Source organism: Hetaerina americana, unplaced genomic scaffold, assembly GCF_022747635.1.
Source record: "Hetaerina americana unplaced genomic scaffold, ioHetAmer1.1.p SCAF_5, whole genome shotgun sequence".
Lineage (NCBI taxonomy): Eukaryota > Metazoa > Arthropoda > Insecta > Odonata > Calopterygidae > Hetaerina > Hetaerina americana.
Genome location: NW_027287095.1, coordinates 8571450 through 8595949, shown reverse-complemented (window position 1 = coordinate 8595949; position 24500 = coordinate 8571450). Strand labels below are relative to the sequence as shown.

At 42.3% G+C, this 24500-nt stretch overlaps 1 protein-coding gene across 2 annotated transcripts in view; it reads left to right on the top strand.

The window, feature by feature from the left end:
* Nucleotides 1-2736: 2736 nt before the first annotated feature.
* The window catches only part of Mhcl (Myosin heavy chain-like), a 740568-nt gene continuing 718804 nt past the window's right edge, over nt 2737-24500 (top strand). For both annotated transcript variants that reach the window (XM_071592472.1, XM_071592471.1), the window contains exons 1-2: nt 2737-3669; nt 5263-5406. In XM_071592472.1, coding sequence (XP_071448573.1) covers nt 3115-3669; nt 5263-5406 — 699 coding nt within the window. In that variant the 5' untranslated portion in view covers nt 2737-3114. The remainder of the gene's footprint in view (nt 3670-5262; nt 5407-24500) is intronic.

Below are 24500 nucleotides of genomic sequence, written 5' to 3'. Positions count from 1 at the left end.
GGGCTAGTTGAATTATGAATAGAATATAATGAAAAAATATTTCCGAAACGGAATGTTGATGTTAAAACTTGAGTGATTTGAATATAGTTTTCACATTTCGTTTAGAATTTCCTTTGAGCACACTGCGAAAGCAATCACCAAGGATGCTACTTACCTGGAGGCTTTGTTGTAATTTATTGCAAAGTTCTCAGAGTATTATCTGAATTTTTGTTGGATGGCAAGATAGACCTTTTCGCATGAAACATGAGACTTTTCGGGTGATCATTTTTTTTTAATTTTAAAATTTGCCGTATTATATTATGCCAATGTAAAATGACATTAGTGTGTGGTCATGAGCGTGTACCTATAATTAGACTAAAAGAATGAAAAAGCTAATATTTGCAAGTATAGGACAATAGATAAAGTTGGGATCCTTTGCATTGGCGTTCGAGTCCACAAATTGCTTCGTGCGGGATCTTGTGGGTTCATTGGCGATGGAGGCCCCCAGAGAAAGTTCCGTGACATCGCATTTTTATTTACGGCCGTTCTTCGGACATCATTTCCTTACAACTTGCGTTCTGCAAATAAAAGATTGTAAATCTTAGATGAAGATATTAATGGCCGCACGTCGATTTGTTCCTCCCCCATGATTTATATTAACCAGTTCACACAATTTAATTATTTTCTGTCTTGTTTCACCTTTTTCTAATGGTTGTTTTCTCAACAAATTTCCCAATATGAGGCTAAAATCTGGTTAATAAAATGTTTGGGTTTTTTTTGGTGTAGAATTCCTACGTACTTCCGAGAAATCAAATTCACTAAACCGTAAGCATCATAATGAATATCACCTTCCTCGGAGAAGAAAATATGTCCAGGGAAAGAGCAATGGAGAGGGCCAGGCATAAAATAAACAGAGTTCCTAATTCCTCACCCTTGACTCTTAAAATCTTATTTCATTAAATTAATGCCATTTATTATTATTCAGAGGGAAGGAACTAGGGAGAATGCGAGACTTGAAATCAACCGTCCTTTTCGTCATCCCATACAGTATATGTCATAAACGAACATTTTGAAGCCATTACTTTTAATTTAATAATCTGTATTATTATATAGCATTAAATGTAATATCATAAAGATAACCAACCATCTATGTTATCACCTTGTCTCCCCTGTCAAGACCGGCAGTAAAACTATGATCAAGATAATGCATTTCTATGCCATGCCAAAATATCGCGTTACGAGATAGAAGAATAAATAAATAAAAGACTCTTCGCATATTTCAACCTTAATATCGGTTGACTGGAGCTCTAGATTCTTCGTTATGCCTACTCCGTTGTACTCCATTATGCCTTTATTTTATCATCATTCCAACTTGGCCTATATATATTTGAACTTTGACATTTCGTTCTATTATATGTCATACTCCTTCATGTCTCAAGGTGAGCTCAATGCATCCGGTTCTTCTTCTCCTTAGACAGCGCCTTATTTCATATCCCTCCAAACCGTTTCTGTGTATTCCCTCCAGTTTGACTTTGTGTGCCCATTAGTTATTCAGCATTCGCATTAAGCTCCAGGCTTCCATAGGTCCCACGACCTACGACCTTTGGAGGTCGCGCTCCTCATAGAGGCTTTCATGTATTGCTGCCTTATTTATATGCGCGTTTCTTTGCTTTGAGCAGTAGCTTCTTTATGGCAAACGCCTTCCTAGCTCAATCCAAACTCCGCTTGTTATCAGTGAAAGTCATTCCATCCAATTTTATGAACAAAATCTGTAAATTGGTAATGAATATGGAAATTATTTTGGTTACATTTTTATTCTCCCTAGTTTTTGGCAGAGATTGTAGTGAATGAAACGCAGTTCTCATGCTATTCTAATTTCCTAAGACAATCCGGCGGCTATCAATTGATCTCGCGATCCCTTTTGCTTCGCATTCTTTTTTTTTGTTCATGTAGGTTATCCTCAGGCTATTCGTTCCATTGAATGTTCTCGATCAAATCATTCAAAATGAACGCCAGGGAGAATACTTTTCGCGGAACAACTGCTCGATTAGACTTACAGCGCATCCCTTCAGTTATGCAGCAATGTTTTTTTTCCTTTTTTAGAGACCGCCAAAGTGTTCTCCTACGCCGGAGAGTCTCTTATTGACCTTATGTATTTCGTTTTTTCGCAGCCAAGGAAGGAGGATAGCGGCGTGGTCTAGGCCTCGGGGGCCCCCATAGGCCATGTTCAATTTTATGAAGAAGGACCGCGGGGAAGGAGGCTTGGAGAAGGAGAAGGACCGCGAAGAGAAAGAGAGGAAGAAGAGAGAGAAGAAGGAGAGGAAGGAGAACAAGAAGCGCGAGTCGCGGTCGGAGGGGCGCATGACCGCGGAGGAACTCCTCCGGCTGGACGAGGTCAGGCGCTCTCTCAAGATCCGCCCCGGCGTGGTCGTGGGGCGAAGGCGAAGGCGGGACAAGGAGAAGTTGCCCTCCGGCATCACCGCCGACTACAGCGCTACCTTTTTCGCGGACCTCGACCGAGCGCCCGGCTCGCCCACCCTCCTGGGCACCAACTCGGGGGGCCCCGCCGCGCACCAGTCCTCGTTGGACCCCTCCAGCCCCTCGCCCTCCTCCTCCTCGGCCTCCTGGTTCCGGGAGACGCTGACCCAGAGCGACAGCAGCGAGGCTAGCTTGACCTCCCCACCCCACCAGCACCCCCACAACACTCCCCACCACGCCCCACCCGCCCTCCTCCCCCCCGGATCAAGGCCCCCGCTGCCCCCCAGGCCCCCGAAGAGGGGCATCCTGAAGCAGGTCCGCGGAAGCATCGGTGCCCTCGAGGCCGAGGAGATACTTCCGCTCAGTCACTCGAACAACTCAATTAAGAGCGGTCAGCAGCCGATCGTGCAGCCGACGGCGAACAACCACCAGGTGTCACGGAGGTCCAAGTCTCCGGGTGACGACGAGGAGGAGGACCTCTTGGTGAGAAACACCTTGCAGAACGAGGTGATAGCCTACCAGAACGTCCCCGGGCAGATTCTGCTGGGCGGGAGAGTGAGGCCGAGCGAGAACCACCTTAGTCCGGCGGACTCGACGAGCCGCGCGAGCGACGACTTCCCTTCGGCCGGCAGCGGCGACTACCTCACGCCGCCCAAGATGGTCACTAGTCCGAGCGGGGAGGAGAGCCTGACGGAGGACGAGGACGCCCTCAGGAGGGGCGGTCGGAGTCTGGGGGGCGCTAGTTCGCCCTTCGCCACGCCCCCCTTCAGCCTCAGTCCGGCCGGGGAGGCCGGCGGTTGGTTCGGGGGCCGGTGGGGCGAGGAAGGGCCTCTGCCCGGGGCAAACCTGCCCCTGCCGGCGGTGGCGTCCGCCCCGCTTCCCCGGCCGAGGGTGCTGACGGTGAGGCGGCAGCAGCCCCGGGGCGACTTCGGGTTTTCCCTGCGCCGCGCCGTGGTGGTGGAGAGGTGCGGCAGTGCCGGTGCGGAGAAGGGTGCGGGGGATGCAGAAGGAGGCGGCGCGGGGGGGAGCGGTTGGTTGAGGAGGAGGGCGGTGCTTTTCGCGGAGCCGGGGTCTATGAACAGGGGCGGGAACGAGACGGGTCTCCTGCCCGGGGACCGGCTCCTGGAGGTGAACGGGATTGCTGTGGACGACAAGGGCAGGGACGAAATCATAGACCTCATCAAGTCTTCGGGGGACACTGTTACGGTGAAGGTGGGTATTCCTGGATCGCGCCTATGAAGACTGTCTGTTGTACGTGTTCTCTACAAACACTTCGTTGCGATTTCATGATTCAATTATGCTTAGAGTTTGCTCGTAGTGGGAAGCCTGAGTACAAGATGACTATAGGTCGATGTACTGATTGTGGTTGTCATTAAGGAAAAGTCAGCATTCGTCTTTTCACGTGATAATAATCTTATTTATTCAGTTACAGATTACAAGTAAATCTCTTGGATGAATTGGAAGGATGTATCTTTAGCAATGATGTTTACAATGTATTATTACTCCCATCGTACCAGGGTAGGAGAGATCTTGTCAATAAAATTAGAGAGATTAAGTGTAGAACAGATAGATTTAAGATGGTATTTTATTTAGCAACGATAAGGGATTAGGATAACGTTGTCCGACCGCGGTAAGGGTAACAATATTCGGGCCAAAATTGGAGTGGTGTGTATTCACTCCCTGCCACACACCCTAGCGGTCGCTTGCAGAGTATTAAAAAATACGACTCAGTTTCATTGCGCCGATTCATCACTAGGTTGCCATGTATTAAATATCTCATAATATCAGGCAAATTCGTCTTAAACCATGTAGATAGAACCTAGAAAGCCTTGGAAATTATTGAACCTAGGTATTGTTAGATTTCAGCTGTAAAATTCTCAAAAATAAATCATTTGCTGTAATTGGCTATATTTTAGGTATTGGGCCAGATATTTTGTGAAGAAAAAAATCATTATTTTGCGAATTCAGTTCATTAAAAAACCGGTTTAGTACCAGGTTAAATTTATTCTTTCTGAATAGCATGATTCGAGGCGTCACTTTGTGGACGCGATTCATATAGAAAAAAATTATTTTGTTCTTCCACACACATTTTACTATGCACGACTTAGGTTTCGACTTACATTGTCACCGTCAGGTTTATTCTTGAAATAATGAGAAGTCATAATTGAGATAATATCGCCGATAGCACTTTCACAAAGGGGATCAAGATGGTGCTGGGGCTAACGTACTGGCTTCCCACCCTGAGGGCGCGGGTTCAAATCCCGGCGGTGTTGAATATTTTTCAGAGTTATCTCGATCCCTACTTGGGGTGCTTTGTGGAGGGCACTTTGAGGGAGTACGCCGTCTGTCGGATAGGACGTTAAACTGCGGCTTTCGTAAAGAGTAGGCCAATGCCGACGCCGGCTTTCTCTCTACCCTTCATCCTTTCCTGTCCATACCCTATGGCGCAAATGACTTTAGCTGTCGGTCGCCTCCCCTCAAAACTACTACTACTCAAAGTGGCTTGAATAACTTATATTTTGCTTTGCAAGTACAGCACAGTTTACCTATCACGATGAAACTTAAAATAGGTCCACCGTATAATGGCTAATCTTTTACAATTTGTTTTTACTTTTATATTTGCAATTCCAGGGCCTTTATTCTCCTCAGATACGACCATTAACACTTTCGTAATTAGGTTTCAATTATTATTAAATCGTGCAAAATATTGAATGAGCGAGTTCAGGAGTACAATTCTAGTTTCCTTCGAACCTACTCTCTTTTGAGGAGATGATCATGCAATTGATACACAATTTTCCCGTGCAGGTGCAAGCAGTGTCGGAGTTGTCGGAGCTGACCCGACGTTGGGCAGCAGACGGGTCGGAGGTGGAACTGGACGAGGACCACATCCGGGGAGGGACGCTGAGGCGAAGCGGAGGCGGACACCACCGACTCAAGGCCTCGGCAATGGTCAGTACCGCCTTTGCATCCTCACACCTGCCGCACCGCAACATACCGGTGTGGTGTCCGCGCTCCTTGCATCCGACCCCGGGTTCATTTCCTGGCGAATGGATTTTTCATTTGTATTCCGTCCCTGTTCGACTCTTCCACCATCTTCTTCTCAGTTTCCGTTTCCAACCTTAATCAAGAGAGCGAGTGAACTCAACATTCACATTTTATAGAACGACGAGACTCATTTTTGTCGATTTTTCATGCTGAAATTCTTTGAACACTCCTTCATCAGGAATGGTAATGAGTGAACGATATACGCAGACAATATTAATTTTGTCCGTATTGAATCCGATAAAATAGCTTCCGGTGGTAAACTATAATGACCTGGCCCTAGCTCGAAATGGCATTTTAGCTTTCGTGTATTTTGTTATTCAGAGAGTAAAGCTGATGCTTGTTCTCTGCATGATTACTTAATTTATTTTGTATCAGCTCTAATTTATTCTTCAAATGCGAGGCAAGCGATTGTAATCGATATAAACTGAAGTGCTGCGGCAAAATCACGAGCAACCCACGGACGAAATATCAATTTAGTGATGGGTTAGAACTATCGCTTGTACTAAATGTGTTGCATGACAAAATTTATCGTTCTATCGCAATCACTATGATATTTACAATATCAGCTTTAACTAATCATCAGCGTGATTTATTTTTATTTTTCTAAATGGCGTACCGTGTTGTTACCAGTAGCGAAAATTGTACCTAATCTATTTTAGTCGGGTTCTTCCCGCGGATAATTCTAAAGACTAAACGTATGGGTTTTGGTGTAGCGGCACTTGAAGCGTTTGAGTAATGGAAGTATCTTTCTGACGTCGTCCCTTAAAATAGTCTCCTACAGTGATGTATTCGGAAAATGTGGAAATGATCGATGTGGGTAATTTACGTACTTAAGTGTGTGCAGGAAAATCTCATTAATGTTAATTACCTAACCCAATGATCAGTACATTTCGTTCACAATCGTCACTTTAAGATTTTGTTTTCGTTCGTGATAGTTGGTTTTCGCTCTCGATAATTTTGGATGGAGATTTTTTTGATTCTCCCGTTGATGGAAGTTGCTAATCGGATTCCTTTCTTTCGTGGACCTCGAAAACATAGAAGCGGCCGTATTACCTACCCACCGTGAGTCATAACCCCTATTCGGGGCCGAAGTGACCTCATCCACGGGACGATCCTGCCCCTTCCTCCCCCCTGACCTGCCGCCTCCCTTTCTTCCCGAGCACGCCAGTCCGTGTCCGTCTCATCGATCGCCGCTGACTTTTGTGGGCAGGGGAGAATGGCAAGTTCGCGGCGGAGCGGAGGCCCGAGGGGAAGAACGGGCGCGGGCCCTCAGCCAGTCGTAGGAACGGGCGGTGGCGACGGCCCCGCGCCAGGATTCGCCATTTCTCAGATTGATGTGTTGGCGAAGACTTTCAGGTTATTTTTTTCGCGACAGGCCCGATCCGTTGCTTCGTGAATCATTCGCATGGGGTGATTTGCTAATGCTTCCACTTCATACCTTGCTGTATTTTTATTTCGTGAAAATATTATTTGATTTCCTTGTCATGCCATGAATACTTCATTAATCAGTCAGTTCTCGTGTATTCTAAGAAGAAATTGAGAACAAAACGGGATCATTGCATCTTGAGTTATCCTGAAGAATCGATTATTAATACCTAGATTTAATACCGTTAATTGATCACCGCGAAAAAACTTTCCATGTTTGGTTTTCCGAAATCTATTTCATTTAAGTGCGAATTGAAAATATGCTTATGCACGGTCTAAGTAGAGTAAGGTAAAGTGGCGATGTTTGTTGTTTTTACTTACGTTTATTATTATAATGTTATATGAACGTTGTTTATGATTAAAGTAACCTGTACATTTATTGAGTTGTGCGTTTTAAAATTACGAAATTCTGAAAGGAGAGGCGTTATTTATTGGAGCCAATTGGTGGTTTCCGGCGTAACTTTATGGAATCGATTCACATTGGAAATGAAAAAATAGTAACTTCGTGATTCTACGGAAAATTTATTACGATACGACCCGTGTTTCGACGTTCAACAGCCTCTGAGGATGACGTTGAACGTCGAAACCCGGGTCGTATTGTAAAACATTTTTTGCGGAATCACAAAGGTTCTATTTTTCATTGCCAATATTGTAGCCAAGTCATGAGTGGAACATTCTGTAATCAATCTTCCGATTGAATAACAGCGATTGATCGACCCTTCTAATGATATATATATATATATATATATATATATATATATATATATATATATATATATATATATATATATATATATATACTCATATATACAGAAACAGATATAAGGAAAAGGGATAGGAACACATATAAAGGACGAACACAATAGAGGTGGGGAAGGCGGAATCGAACGGATCACAAGAGTAAAAATATTTCCTCAACCGGGACTCGAACACCGGATCTTTCCACTTGCCGGGCGGATGCTCTTAACCACTTGAGCTATCGAGGATAGTCAATTTACCCTGAGATCCGTGGGTCTAATATGTCGCCAAGCGCCCCGATTCTTTCAGCCAAGAGATGGCGTCAGGGGGCAGTTTCACCCACCAAAGGAGAAATAGACAATACACAAGGAAAGGAAAGGACAGTGGGTTAGAATTCATACAACATCATACAGGAAAGGAACAGTGCGTTTCGTGGCACGCATAGCCAGAAGAAAGAGATGAGCCACATTGGCCAAATGCACATTCAAACACGAAATCCCGCCAAACGGCGAATAAATAATATCTGTTTATAATTAATTATTCGGCGAATATAATATCTGTTTCTGTATATATGAGTATTTATTCGCCGTTTGGCGGGATTTCGTGTTTGAATGTATATATATATATATATATATATATATATATATATATATATATATATTTATATATAATTGGAAGCATAAGAAGCTCGCACAGATACATGAAAACACTGATATAGATTTTCAAACACAGAAACAGAAAGAAAGGACACTTACATACGTAGTTCTGACGTTTCGACTGCACGACCGCTCATCTTCAGGATTCTGATGTAGACGGCCGTGCCGTCGAAACAACATATGTGTCCTTTCTTTGTGTTTCTGTGTTTTAAAAATCTATACCAGTGTTTATATATAAAGACAGAGTAACAACCAGAAGGTCGGTTTAGTAGGTGATGGTAGAGTTCACTCAGTACTAAGCCCGACGGCGTGTGAAATTTACACGTCAGGGTAGAGGGGCCAGTTCCTTTCCCTGTGCCGGTTATGGTTTCCCAGGAAGATCTGGTACCCGTAAAATCACATAGCTTGGGTGGAGCTGCAGGTGCCCAGAGTGTCTTGCCCGGGAATCGAACCCGGGACCCTCAGGTCAACAGTCCAACGCTCTACCCGCTGTACTACCGCAACCCACTGTTATTAAATACATATATGTATTAATATATACATTTATATATATATATACGCTTGTATATAGTTTTATTTGAACTATTCTTACGTGCAAATCCAAAATAACGGATGATGTCCTCAGCCAATGTGTTCCTCCTGCGGTGAGTCACTAATCCTTTTGCGGCGGAAAAGGTCCTGTTAATATGTTTTTCCCTATCCTTTAGCTCACCTTTAACATTTTGAAAGAAATTCTAATTTTATTATCGTGACATTACTTTGAAACGTTCCCTTTAAAGGTTAGATCTATTCAAATTTCCCAGCAGACGATTTTTGTGGCCATTTCTATTCCTCCACCCAAGGCAGACCTTGGATTTCACGGATAAACCGTGTTTCCGTATAATAATTGACTCATTTCCCTACCGGTAAATTTTAAATGCACAATCACGAGTCACGAGGCCTCCTCCTGCCCGAATACCCGGCCGCTCCTCCTCTGATGGGCGGCGACTGCTTGAGGGGCTGCTTCTCATAGGTTTGCTTTGGTTGAGTAAGGGGTGGGCCATTTTGCTCTTGGGCTGTTCTGGAGAGATCTTCCTTTCCGACGGTGTGATATTGCATTATTTCAGCTATTATCTTCCTAGTATATTTGGAAAGGTTTATTTCATATATCTGTTAGCATTCTAATACTTTGTCAATGTAGTATAGATATTATTTAGAGCAAAATTTTAATTACCCGACCGGAAGGAGCCGAAAATGCTCACGAAAACTCTTTTAACGCCCGCTTTCACGTTCGCTGTCAAGCGTCTTAGGGGTTGGGGCGTCCTCCGGCGAGTTGCGAGGGTTGCCTGTCTTACGCTATCAGCTGTTCGGAGTCGCATTTAAGGCAAGAGAACAGCAAAGCATAAAGCCAAGTTAATTTCGTTAAGACATTATCTCGTACTTTTGACCTCCATTAAAATTGCCTTTAATCAACCATAGTTTATTTATTAGTGAACGTTTTTGGTTTTAAGCAATGTTAAATATTATTTTTGAGTTAGAATCAGATTTTCCGTTTCTACCTCGTGCGTATAGTATAATCATTCATCGTGGTTAGTGTACTTGGGCTATATTATTAAATTTATGACTAGAAAACCATAAACACAGTAATCAACCCGAAAGTCGATTTGATAGGTGATGGTAGAGTTCACTCAATGATAACCCCAAGGGCATGTGAAATTCACACATCATAGCAGGGGGGCCAGTTCCTCTCCTTGTGCCGCGTATGGTTTCTCAGGGAGATCTGGCACTAGAAAAAAATAACACAGCTCGGGTGAAGCTGAGCCTGCTTTGAGTGGCGTGTCCGGGAATCAAACGCAGGTCCTCGGGTCGACTCTATCTTTGGACTACCACGCCCACTCAATTAATTAAGTATCCATACTAAAAGGAAAGACTTGTACTTTTCCACAAATTTTATTATGCGGTACAACGCGTTGTTCCGAATAATAAAATCTGTGGAAAAGTACATACATGTCTTTCCTTTTAGTATGGATATTAAACACTTCCATGAAGTGAAGCCTGAAACAATAGAATATAATTAATTAAGAACTAAATTAAATTACTATTTTGTTGTATATTGTATTTCATGATTGTATATTTTGGAAAGTTTGTTGGGAAGTTTTGGTCTGGCCTGTTTGAGCTATCTTCTAATTTTAGTGTGTGTAGTATCGGCATCCCTTTTTTCTTCGAGGGGTATTTTGAATGTATGATTCAGTCAGGCCTAGGAGTGCGACGCTGAGCGTTGCAACACCTCTCTCTGCTCCCTTCGCTCTCGCGGACACTTCGCCTGCTCACTCTCCTGACTTAAAGCGGCCTAATGTCTTCTCTTCGTATAGCAATATCTCAAGCGAATGCGTCTACGGCATTTTCTCACAGAAAAATAACTTTGGAATACTCATTTGCGTTCCTCAAAATGTCGAATTGTGATCATGACAGCGCCGGAAGTGCATTCCTAGAAGGATTTGAGAAGGCAGTGATTAGAAATTTTCCGGAAATTAAGCGTGATCTGAGATAGCGAGAGCAAAATTGTGCTTATTAGTTTCGCAAACAGTAAAATTTATTTCCGATGCATGAAAAGAAACTCAAGAAACTAATACTCATTTCTCTCATCTCATTCGTCCCTGATTTTGGCTTTCTCAAAGCATTTATACTACCGTCCGACTCGGAAACGAAATTTCCTTCGGAGAAAACTTCATTCTAAACTTCATCACGTAATGACGCAAGAGTCCTGGCAGTTTGGGACCTGTGTTCTGTTATTTTGGTATGTGATATTCTAGATATGATTTAGTCTAAGTGACCTCCTCATTTATTGTTGCTTACATTCGTATATTGAGTTGAGGTGAACTTCCCCCTTAGAAATATACATTCGACAAATTATTATTTATCGGTAATCTACCGTTCAAAGTTGGGTTTAGATGACTGACCATCTCAACACATCCCAGCTCCGTCCTAAGAGAGACAACCTTGAAGTCTACACTTCATCAAACTGTTCTTCAATTCCGAGCACTTTCTCAGCCTACCTCCTTTCATTCTTTCCGACATGCTTTTATCCTTTTCCTACCCCTACCTCTTGCCTAATGTCTTCTCCTATATCGCAGACTTCATTATTGTATCGCCATTCAAAATACTCTGCATCCATCTTCCCTGCCTTCTTTGGACCTCTCTGAACAATCCCTTTCCTCCCGCACAATGCCTAGCACTTCTTCGTCGGTTTTCATTCCTATCCATTTCAAATTTTCCATCTATCCCCACACCCAGGTTTTAAAAGTCTCCAATCAACGCTTATCTACTTGATTCAAAGGTCATTTTTTCACACCGTGCAAAACCACGTTCAATTCCAAAGTTTTCTCCAGTCATTCTCTAAATGCTCGTATATCCAACGTCCCTATTATCAACTCCTTCCTTCTTATGTTAGCTTCTTTCCCTCACTCTTTTAACGTTTAAAATATCCTTCCTCCTTTTCGAAAATCTCATAATACTTGTTTTATTTACATTGATTCTCATCCCATAACCATGAGCGCTTGATTTTTTTTCCAACTCTTCATCAAAGTTTGTTTCTTAACCGTCTCACTGCTCTCTGATGTTTCATTATCGCTTTAAAATTCTCGAACGACCATTTAAATGTATTCTCCTTCCCTGCGAATGCCCTTAGGGGAGTATTTGATACTACCCTACCCACAGCAGTTACCTGGCACTATAGTCTCGACAAAAAAGGGAATATCGGTCGAGATCCCACCACCAGATCAGAAATGATCAGATCAAACTCGCTCTTGGAACTCGTTTTGTGAATTAAACACACGGATTGATCCCTGAATAATTTGTTTCCCCGTAATTTAAGGCTAAGTAAGCGCGGATGGAAACATTGCCCACGACGAGCCTCTCCCTCCGAGTTCGATCGCGTCATGTTTTGCAGCGGCAGATGTCCGTTATTAAAGCGTCTCGCGCCCTCCTCCTTTCCGCGTCTCTGCGCTCGCCGCGTCCCTGTTTTATTTTACCCGGGAACACTTTTCGCATCCTTCCGCGTCTCGTTTTTCATTTTTCTTTATTTTCGCCCTTTTGCGGTGGGCACGTGTTATTTTCTCCACTCTTTCATTAATGAGTGCGGAGTCGGGGGCGTGAGTACCACCCTGCCCTCTTCGCGAAGCCTCTTCCCCTCCCCCCCCTCTCTCCCCCGCTCCGCCCCTCCCGCCCTCCCTCCCCGGGTCCTCTTGAAGAGGTGGGCGGGGAGAAAGAGAGAGACACGCGAGTGCCATCGCCTCGCTCCCTTCATTTTTTTCCTCCTCCTTTGCTTGCTCCCTTCGCCTTCCTCCACTCCCCCTTTCGATTTCCCGGCCGGCCGTTCCCTCCCTTATCCCAACCACCCATTCGTCGTTTTCAGGGTTTCCATGGGGCAGTTACCACGTAGAATCAGCACAACGGTCGCACCGGCTCAAGATATTCTGCGCATAGGAGTAAAGTTTCTCCCGGCGTGAGAAACCGTTGTGCGCATCACTCTTTAGAAAAAACATTTAGCTCTCGAAGAGTGGATATTCGATGCAAGTAACTACAATGAAGCCTACAGCGAATCGATGGAGTTTTAGTACTTTTGAATTTAGGTCCCTAACGCGTCGAGCGTGACTATTGATGGATTGAGAGATGAGTCCTGAAGAAGTGATAATATTTTCGTGGTCAACACCCTGCGAACGAATATTTATGTAAGCCATTATTATTCAATACAAACTTCAGGGAAGTTCTCGTATTGCTCATTATTTTACCCAATATTCCGTGTATTTCCCAAGTTCATACCTAAATGATGTACGAATTCCCATATTCCAGTTCGGAAAGTAGCAGGATAGTTTTTGTCAATCATAACTGGACACGGTTATGCAATATGGAATCAAACACCGAGTTGTCGAGTTCCAGATTTTCATTAGAGTACGTGACTGAATGTACGATATGCAGTATGTTTTATTCAGTCAGCCACATCCAGGGGATTTGGCTGACTGTTTCCGTTCTGTAGAAATGTGCGTATGTCAACTCCAAAAGTTTTAGTGCTAGGCAACATAAATGTGCGGATTTGAATTAGAAATTCCCTTCAAATCAGCAAATTATGATGCAACAACCTGTAATATGGTAACTTAATGATTCATTTTGTAAGAGCTATAGATCCTAGGCTTAATTTTGGAGTTTTCTCCCTGTTTACATAATTAAGCTCAATGTAGGGTTATAAGAAGATTACAAGGTTATCGGATGTTAAAAATGGCGTGTGTCTGGTTATGTAGTTACGTTGCAATTTGCCGCAGCATTTCGTATCCTCGCGCTATTTCTGTCTTTGCAATCAAAGACCTGAAATTAGACTTTGAGATCATGCGCACGGAAAATACGTCGCAAAATCGTTTCTTTTTTGGTATGCTTAAAAAGTAATTTTAAGCACGTGTGGGCATATTATAGGTTGGCAATAACAATGCATCACAACTGGTTCATAGTTTCAAACAAATGTAGACGGGTTCCTTTCTGTGAATCTCGATTTGGGTTATAATCTTATAGCATGGCAAAACGCGCGGAATTTCTGATTAAATCGAAGGAAACCATATAATGGCATTGTGTTTACGAGGTCGAAAATTCTTGAACTAGATCGTATTTGGTCTCTTGCTCAGGATAATTCTTATTCCTTCTAAACCCAAACCGAATCCGTAATCACAGTACAAAGACCTTCTAGATCTGCGTTGCGTTTTTTAATACTTTTAATTTTCTCTTTTTAATACGATTTGTTTTACACATTTCATTATATTAATCAATATTAAAATATTAACTATGTTATTTAATACAAGTATGCTACCAAAAGTATGTCGAATTTATAATTTTCAACGTGGGGAAGAACGTGACATCACCAGATAATTAACTCTGCCTTTGATGTGCTTAAATGAACGAAACTTTGTTTACCAAGTACACATAGCATTCACGTCGTTCCCTTCGAGTAATGGGCTGATTAGGAAAAGTTAAAAAAAAGCTTTATTTTTAAGTTATTCCTGGTGACTCCATAATTCTAATTTTTATACACTTCCCTGTTCTTGAATACTTCTTCCGCCCCTATCACATTGAAACATTCTTAACTATTTGACGTTTTTATTAACAATTTAAATTTTTTTTAATGGTTGTGGCTCTATGTTGAACTGGCTCCTTTGACCGTGTCGTAGTTTTCCCGAAAATCAAGCGTCAAAGAGGACCGAAGGAGAGTGAACGGAGGTGTCTAGCGGGATTCCGTGTACGGCAGCGGGTGCTTTAAGGAAGCGGCCGCCCCGCCCCTCGGCCATCGTCTCCCACTGAATCTTCCTCCGTTTAAGTATTGCCGTGGGAACGGGTAAGGCTGCTTCCGTCTTGAATGCCTCTTTATCAACCCCCCCCCCCCCGCCTACTACCGCTCGCTCCTTCCTTTTCCCTTCGACCCTCACCCCCGTCATGCATGCACGACCCCCTCTCTCCGCCTTTCCTCCTCCTCACCTCGTCGCCATCTCGCGTTTCCACTCTCCGCCGTGGCTTGCTCGGTGCTTGTATTCTCTCCCTTTTATTTACGCTCTCCCTTCCTGTTTTCTGGTGATTGATCTTCGCCATTCCTCGCATTCCTTCGCCTGCCGTGACTTCGAATGGCCTACTTCCCTGCTTGAGTGCATCCTTGCCCGTTCTTTCGGTTACGATCGTACATTTCAATTGCGTCCGTGTCGCCCCAGAAACCATTCGTGCCATATTTGTTTTGGAATTGCTTTTTGTTTTATCATCAACTCTTGTAACTAAGGAATAATTAATTTTGGGGGATATATTTAGTTTTCGCGCTTTTTTTAAGTGGCTTTGAGTAAAACAAGCAAGGGAAAAGTTGAGAGAAAAAAATGCTTAAACTTTGTAATTATTCTTTCTCTACTTACGGGAAATAAATTATTTTGTCGAGTGTAGCGTAGAAGATGTAAGTACGCGTCGAGAGATGCTTACTGAATAAATACAGCATTCATGGTCAGATGATATCATCTTTTTTAAATATGATACTTGTTGGCACACTCCGAAATGAATTTTATTCTGATGAAACTTGAATGAGAAATAGCTTGTATTTGAATGAAATCTCTTTGAGGACCAACGAAACAGTACAAATGAGTTTTCGTCATGCATTTCCTTTCGTATCAAAATATCGTTCACGGTAGTCATAGAATAGCCAGCGTAAATTCTGGACACTCTATTTTATCCAATTTACATTTATAATACTCTTCTATCTCCCATGGTATTACGGCTTGATTTCCGATTTTTTGTGTAGAGCGAAATGACACATTCCCAGGTTATCATGTATTTTTACATTTTCTCATTTGTGATATATATTCTTCCTTTGCATTACTCTGGCATTTATGGATCGAGCTATTGTACTTCGAATGTAACCCAATATTCTCTTTGTTTCTTGCGTATGCACTGGTTAACTTTGGAGATATGCGTATCTCAAGTTTAGTGGTCGGTGTAATAATTGTCCTCGAGTGATTTACTCTCGCGCCCCCCTTCTCTTGTTCGTCCGACTGCTCTTATTTATAAAGCGTAGGCGATCGTTTCGAAATCGGATTGCGACTTTCAATTGTTTAACCCGGTTCGTTTAACCCCCACGTCGGTCACGTATCATGATGGTCACGACAGTGGTTTTAATGATGCATTTGATCTTGAAGGTACATCTATCTGGCGACATGTTCCCCATCCCGAGCAACCGACTGCCTCCTACTACATGCGCTGGATCGACCCTCGGGTATTTTTTGCAGTTCCCAAGGTGCTCACTTCGAGGTACTTTATGGGTCCCATTGATATGTGCTATTGCATGAGCCCTGGGTAATGTATTTTCATTGCAAACTCATATAAATAACCGATTTTTTAAAATTCTCCGGAAGCGAAGAAATTGAAAAGTTTATTTTTCATCCGAGTGTGACCTATTTCTTCATGTGCCTCAAGTGGTCGAGCTATTTAATTGCTCATTGAAATGAACATTGGTGAAATTTTAGTCTGATTATAATTGATCGAATGAAAGTCTCCAGAATGAGAAAATACACTTGCTGTTGATGAATACTTCTGAATTAGGAGCATATTATGGTTGAAACTGTCAAATTTATATTTGGGTGATTCGATTAGTAGTAATACCTTTACGGTAGGTAATTGACGATCATTTATAATCATGAATTGATTCCATCACCCCCCTCCGTAAACTAAGCCATGTGTTTTTATTGAAGTATATGCCATTTTAATGTTTTCCGCCATCATGGGCATTGATTTTGTTTCTTCGTGTTCCAGAAACATAAATCAGTTGGTTTCCGAAGAAAATTATTTGAGAATGCAAAAAAGTGAAATACATGAAGTGTATAGATGACCGTTCTCTTTCATTTGGTGCCCTCGCTTTATCATTTACTCCGTGGAGTTAAATGTCGCCGAATATACAATATCTCTTCCGCCGATATTTGGATTTCAAGTGTTTAATGAGGAGTAGATACTTATACTTCTTCTGAGCGTTAACTGTTGTGCTATTTACTTTGATGGGGATTATTAAGAAAGGGATATACTTTGAGGGACGAAGAGATCCACCCCTTGTGTGCTTCGCGGCTCACAAGGGGTGGATTTCTTCGTCCCTCGAAGAAGCCTCCCTTCCCTTCGGTCTCTTCCCTCCTTGAGATTCAATGAAGAGGCCGTAGATCCGGTGTGTGCTCGGGAGGTTCCTGGATGATCAGCCAAGGAAGGGACTCATGACGAAGGCGCGCCGAAAATAAACACGCTGCCTGGCGTATTTTTTGCGCGAGTTTTTCGTTATGAATGGAGCAGGCCGCAACCAGATCCGATGGAGGGGCAACGAGCCTCTCTTTCGTTCTCATGTCATGCTCTCCGCTCATCCATATGCGTTTCCTATTCTTTATTGCCTGCATATCGCTCGCGCCAATTCGCTTGTTTTAACGACGATTTCATTTTGTAAGTGGTTTATTGAAGCGTGCAAATGTCTGGAAGTAATTATGGATTGTAGCAATCCAGTTCCTGCATATTAGTTTTTTTCACTTGAAATCACTGGCTGGCTGACGGAAAACATTTTACGTAAAATTTCAGTTTAACTTTGAAATATATCTAATGATTCTCTACCAGGGAAATGGAAAGGGTCTTTTCATATTGGCTATTCAGCGTAACATTATCGATTGACAATTCAAAGAACTCGTTATATCGTATTGAGAGTTGTTGGAGCAAGTAGGAGTTGTTAGGAACAGAAGCTGTAAATATCCAAGTGTGATATTTTAAAAGTAATTTTCACAGGTGGAAAAGTAAAAACGAAGGATGTGTTTTGAAAGAACCAGCAATGAATATTTTGTTTTTGATGAAAAGTTGATTATTGAAGGGTGTCATGATATTTAAAATCTCTCCGTCTGTCAGTCTGTTTCTCTAATCAAAGTTGTTTTGTATAACATAGGAGAATGTTCTAGACTGTGCAAAATTTGGGTTCCCTGATATTCTTAGCTTCCGCATTGTGCGTTTCATTAATGCAAAAATTTAAATTTTTAGACCGAATGTATATATTGTTAATCAAAAACTTTTAGCTGTTGGATCGTGAACACATTTTTGTGTACAAACTAAATATTTAGGGACCGCAGAATTAATGCGCACAGTTTCCCAATTACGTGGTGCAGATAACAATTGGTTATCGGTGTTGACAACTTCTATCTTACTGGATGAAGATAGCTCTTCGTGTTAGTCTTCTGCCTCCCACATCATCGTCCTTTCGTCCGTCTTCAATTCTTCCGTGTTTGGTCCGTGTACAGGAATAATCTCGCGTTGCGGGGAGCATATGTTCGAGTGTAAGCCATTTGTCTGGAATTTTTTTTTCTTTCTCCGGATCTTCTGGAGATGGCTGAAATGTACCCACCCGGAAATGGGGGAAAGATCCTGTTTTAAGTCGGGAAGGGCGCTGTTGTGCGTCGGTTGCAGAGAGAAATGGTGACCCATTTCGTTCTTTGTTGGCATGCGATGATCATGGCGTGCGGACGAACTGCCGGAAGGGATCATTTCGCGACGAAGTTGGCAGTTAGGAAGACGTTTTATGAGTCCCTACCGGCGTATGAATTTTTTAACAGCCATGGCATGCGAGACTTGCAGCTAAGCATCTTCAAGTCGTATGTTTTCGATGCAAGGGATGACGTGGCGTCGCCGGTATTTCTCACCTTTGAGTGAGAAATTGTTTAATTGAATCGTCTTCATCATCATAAATGGTTATTCGTTGGAGAATTGGTTTGTAACAGCTCTCCAAACTATCCTTTTCTTTGCCAAACTCTTCATTATCCCTTGGCTCCTCGCCCTGACATCTTCCATTATCTCTTTCCCTTAGATAATCATTGGCCTTCCTTTGTAATCATTCTCTTCTATCTTTGTTGATTTATGGTCTTCATTAAGCTATAGTGCCTCAGGATGTGTCCAATTAGTTTCCCTATTCATCTCCATCCGTCTCTCTCTTCGAAATGGCTTCATCATTTGTGATACTCTTGTCAATTCATTGTATTTTCATCATTCTTGGACAGCACCACATTCCACCGCATCCCATCATCTTTTCTTTACTCGTAGTCTTCGCCTTAAATCCGTGGAAAACTGTGCTCCATATGTAAGATGAATCTTAGTAGGAGTCACTCTATCAGCGGTTAAAAATTCGATGACAGCACACTGTTTAACTCGCGTTTACATAGCACTAGAATACGTATCCATACTTCCGCTTCTCAAAATACACTGGATGAATGTGACGACCTCAAAGCTGCGCAGGCGTGTTGAGGAGAAATGTTACTTCCACTTGCCAAAAAATAGTGCTTCTGAAGGTGATTTTGTTTGTGGTCTACAAGCATGTGTGCATTAGTTTTCAGCCTACCCTCGTAGGTTACCATAATCATTTGAAATACGAGTGTACAGGATGAGGGAGATAGAATAGGACTTCACAATTGGAGACAAGAAAATTAAAAAAGTCGCCTTCTGTGATAAATAATCTATCGGTGTTCTGAGCATAAAGATATTAAAATCAGTCTCGTAAATTAATTTTCCTCTTACTTGAGGACGAATGTATAAAATAGTGTGTCGGAAAAAGGTCTTAAGAATAAAGTAAAAAGCTTCACTTAAACTTTTCTCTCGATTTGTGAGAGTTGGAAGCGAAATAGTTGCTCCTGTAATTCCACCACCTTATTGTTTTGAACCCCCTAAAGAAGATATCGAAATATCAGCATCAATTTCTTTTTACCTGAATATAATTTTTGCAACCTTATCAAAGCATTTAAGTGTAAGCTCAAATCGTATAGAAAGAAAGAAAACACAGCAATTCCACATTCACGTAAATGTGGAATTGCTGTGTTTTCTTTCTTTCTATACGATGGAAAAATTCCACAGAGTAACGGCTAAAACAGTCTCTTATATCTAAGCTCAAAAGTCATCACGGCAATGAGCGCACCAGGGACTTGGAGGATTTTTTAATCAAAAATGAAAACCTTTTAAAGCTAAATTTTAAACGCGGCGTAGAATAATTTCAACAAGATATTTGATGAGCGTAAGTATTTTCAACCAATATTATTCAAACGTGAATTCTTCAAAACTAACACCTCGCGGTGAATCGCACTCCTTTTTGTTTGGTGGAGAGAGAAACTTTTAAATGTGATATGATCGTTGAATTTTAGTTAACCAGTTGGCAGGAAATTTAGTTTTGGGTCTCCATGTTTATTGGCTAATTTTAACTCTGAATTTGAATTTTACGGTGCGGCGGAGGGGGAAGGGTGGTGGCGCTGTGCCATCCGGCCAGCCAGGCGCCACCGCTGCGAGGCGCCCCCGGCGTTCCTTAAATTACGAAGCGAGGGCATTATTTCAGCTTGCGGTAGCAGGGGGAGTTCCTTAAATATGCACAGATGCAGTCGGAAATTTACCGAGATTCGCGTGGCAAACACGAATTGTGGTATTTTGAGCATAAATTCTTCTTATTCCCGTTCAGGCAATCGTAGTGGCATAAAATGCAAAATCTTGAATCAGCGGTTTATTAATTCAGGTGGTGGTTTTTGAAATTTATATGAAATGTTATGTGAAATAGCTACCGTAAATTTTTATAGCCCTTATATATATCGCGAACAAATTTTACGTCGCTTTGAGTGTAAAAAATCGCAAAGATAGGTGCTGAATAATTGATTCGTATTAATAGGTCGTAGGTCAAGCACGGAATGTTCAGTAGGATTTCGTGAATCTTAGAATCGTTATTACTGATATCCATTAAATGGGTTTAATCTGCGAATTTGCATCGAGTGAATAATAGAATATGCTTATTAGGTAAATATTTTTATGTCATATTCTGGATATTGTAAATGTGCTGTGATTTAATGAATGACTGAAAAGAAGCCTGTAAATATACATGTATTTTCAGTTTTACTTTATTTTGCCAGTAATTATAAATTGCTCCCGAAGTATCGAAAAACATCAGTGCGTTCCTACCATAAATGCAACTAAATTGAAGTAGAAAATAATAAGCACATACTGTATATTGACCTTATGTTTTACCTCCGATTGCCTAGAAAGTGTTAGTAATGTCACGAGTTAAAATTCCGTCGAGAGTACGGCTTTGTCCATGGATGATTCCTTTGGCTCCGCGATTTCAGGATGTAGTTATCAGAGAGGACCTAGCCGGACTGACGAACATGCTCGACGTAATTTCTATCGCCCTTCTCTGAATATTCTGCACCTTCGAACGTGTTCCATTAGATCTCTCTCTTTCTTTCCGTCGCCAGTTCGATATTCCGGACGATAATAACTCCAGAAACTGTCTCCAGTGCAAATCTGTTGAAATCGCAAAATAATGCTGGAGATTTTGCTTTGATTGCGTTTGATGACGAAACATCTGATTAAGATATGTGATACTTATGGATGTAGCAAAATCTTCTTTGGAATTTGAACTGGATCGTGTGAATTTAAAGTATCAATGCAGACGCAAAAGCCACCGATTGTCGTAGACCGCTGCAGATAATGCCGCCAGCCACGAGTAGCTCCCTACCTTTTAGCACGCCGTTTTCCGAGACTAGCAATGCATGTACAATATATGTATAAAGGGTATTTTTAACATCCCGCACTTAACAATAAATAACATGACCCGTTTCGATTCTAATGCATTATCATCAAGAGTTTACAAGGACAAGGTTACAACAACGCAGGCTTAGTGTTAATCTTAATCCGACGATCCTTCGCATGGTTGAGTGTAGTCTGAAGGGTAATGTAAACCTCAGGTTTTATTTATTAATTTGCGTTTTCACAAGTTCGCCGCATCGGATACACTTATAATTTTCATCGACGCCACGTGGACTGGGAGTTGGTAGGCTTGTAAACCCGACTGTGGCTCTGCAAAAAAAAAAAAAGAAAAACTGCCGACGGCGCGACTCCGACTTCGCAACCCTGTTTGTGTTAGCAATCTAAAAGAGCAGCTAGTCTGGGACGTTCCTGTATCCATGTTGGAAACAAAATGCGAAATATGAAGGAGCCAAGGTTGGGAATGGTGTGCGAAGGGACGACGGTGTTGAATAGGCTGGCAGGGGATTGGCGAGGGGAGGGGGTGAAGGGAATGGTGAGGGTGGAAGGGACGAAAAAAATTCGCGCGCCAAAATAAACGGGAAGGGTTGCGGAGAGGCGGGTGTGGAGGAAAGGAAGGGGGGGGAGGAGGCGGGAGCAGGAAAGCCTTTCTTTCCCCTCTCATATATATCTCTAGTTCTCTTTTTTTTGCCATTCCTCCCGCCGAGAGAGCCTCGTATCTTCCCTTCTGGCTCGAGACGGCGTCTGCTTGGGGAGGGGGGGCCGAGGGGGGGGGGGGGGGGGAGAGCCGCACCCGCCTCGGGTCCGATCCAAAGGACCGCGTGACTGTTTATAAATATTGCGGCCGTGACACACACACGTCCGGGGTGGGGTGGGGTGGTGTGGGCGGCGACGGTCAGGGTTAGGGGAGGGGGGACGGAAACACCCCTCCACCCCGCCGCCACCCGCCCCCGCCGCCTACATCCGGAGACGGGGTTTGTTCCATTCGTTCTTGCTGACGTAAATGTTTCATGCGGTGGCGGACTCAAAAAATTCGATCACTGACTGAATCAATATGCCAACTCCTTTGTCTGGAATCTTTTCAAATCGCCGGCCCCTATTGACAGGGATTCTAATCTAATGTCTGCCCGTGTGGTGTATTATTTATTTTATGAATTATGTTCGTGACCTTAGGGGCTGCTGCCCACGCATTACGTCGCTCCTTTTTCATTTACCTTCTCGGTTATCAATGTGTTTAACTTTACTGTAAAATTTTTAACGCTCTATATTTAGTTAGACAATAATTAATTTCTTAGACAGACGTTAATTTAAGCATGGTGCAAAGTTCAAAACTACCATTTTCAGTCGTTAGTCTTAGTTTTGGCATTCCATAACGTGCAGACTTATTTTTTGGTCTCCACTGTTTTGTACTTCTTAATCCGAATGCCTTCGCGTGTGACATCGCCCTTTCCCACGTCACTCTTATCCATCCGCTCATTTGCTAAATAATGCAGAGCCATGTCTGGTCATACGACGTCACGCATGATTGCACTATTCATGATAGCAATAGGCTTAAGGATATTGGAAAGGTATACTTTCAGCCAGGAGACGGACAAAGCCGGATGATTTGTTTTTGTGGAATTCGATAAACATAGAAATCATTGTATTCCATTCCATTTTAATTGCGCGAGCTCTGAAGTTCTGACCAATATAAGTATAAGGTGCTTCAGGTGCAGCAGCCTAAGTTTATGCTGTATAATACATCTGAATCTAAATCTACATCTACGTAATAGCCCGCAAGCCGCATGGCAGGGGGTGAGGTCAGGTCATCACCCGTTAGAAAGAATAAAACCAAATGAAAAACCAACATATTCATGAACATCCACCCCCACAGCAGCGTATACATTCATGCAAAAACCTTTTTAACTTTCACTCATGCAAATACATAAAGCTATCAGCTTTACATCATATATACTCATGTACCTCAGAATGTAGTAAAAATTTATCCAATAACGTGCAAATTAAAAATGAAAGCTGAGAAGGGGAAATTCCACTATCACATGGACGATTAAGCGGTTGAAAATTATATGATTTAGTTTTATAGCTAAACTTATAGCACACTTAAATAATAAAACAATAATATATGACCCGCGCTTCAAAGACAGCTTTTTTCCAAGCGAAGAATTGGTAGCAGGCGTGCTTGCAATACTATATGTCTGTTCTATATAAACAGCATTATTTTCAATTTTAAAGTTAATGAAGTTTAGTTTTCTTCAAGATATATCATAATAGATAAAGAATGAATATTTTATAATAATCTTGATAGCGTTTTTTTTTGTTTGAATGGACAAGTGATCGAACGTTAGGAGTGTTGGAAATCCTTCACAGATTCAGGAGAACTCATGGAGCACGATTTTATATTTGTCTTTCGGTCCTTATAACCATTAGTCTATCAAAATCTATGTAATATTTTTATGTCTGTTTATTGCTGTGAGTTACATTAAGTTCTTTGTTTCGCTAATAGTTGGCTGTTAACTAACAGGGTCTTTCCGTCCGGAGGCGTGCAGGAGAGGCAGGGAGCTGAAATTGAGGGCAAATGGAAGGTTTAAATGAGTAAGAGAAATCAGAAAGGGTGTGATTGTTCGGTAGGTTGGCTCTTAATTCCATTCTCGGATTCCTGTGTAGTAAAATTTATTAAATCAGTCGTAGTATGGAATTCCACTAAGGGTTTGAGAAAGAGTTGGCACACTGGGGAGTTGAGAGAGTGATTCCCAAACGAATTTACACGTAGTATTCGCTGTTATTCTGCCTCACTGCTTTGTCGCCGTGGAGAGAGCACTTCACGTACCTTGTATTTGAGTGATGGTAATAATCTTTTCCACTAAACCCCTCCTCCGAGGTGGACGACCTTGGTTTTCTTCTCTTTTCTCTATCTCCTCTAACGCCTCGCAACGGTCACTCCTACCTCTTTTCCCACCTTCTTGACCAGAAACACTTAATCACATCTTATCCAACGCACTTAATATTACTATTACGTAGTTAGTTAGATCAAGAGGAAAATGCGAGTAACTGAAATTGTGGATGTGGCGTGTCTTCCTATGTTATCCGGAGAAAAGTAATCCGTTTCAT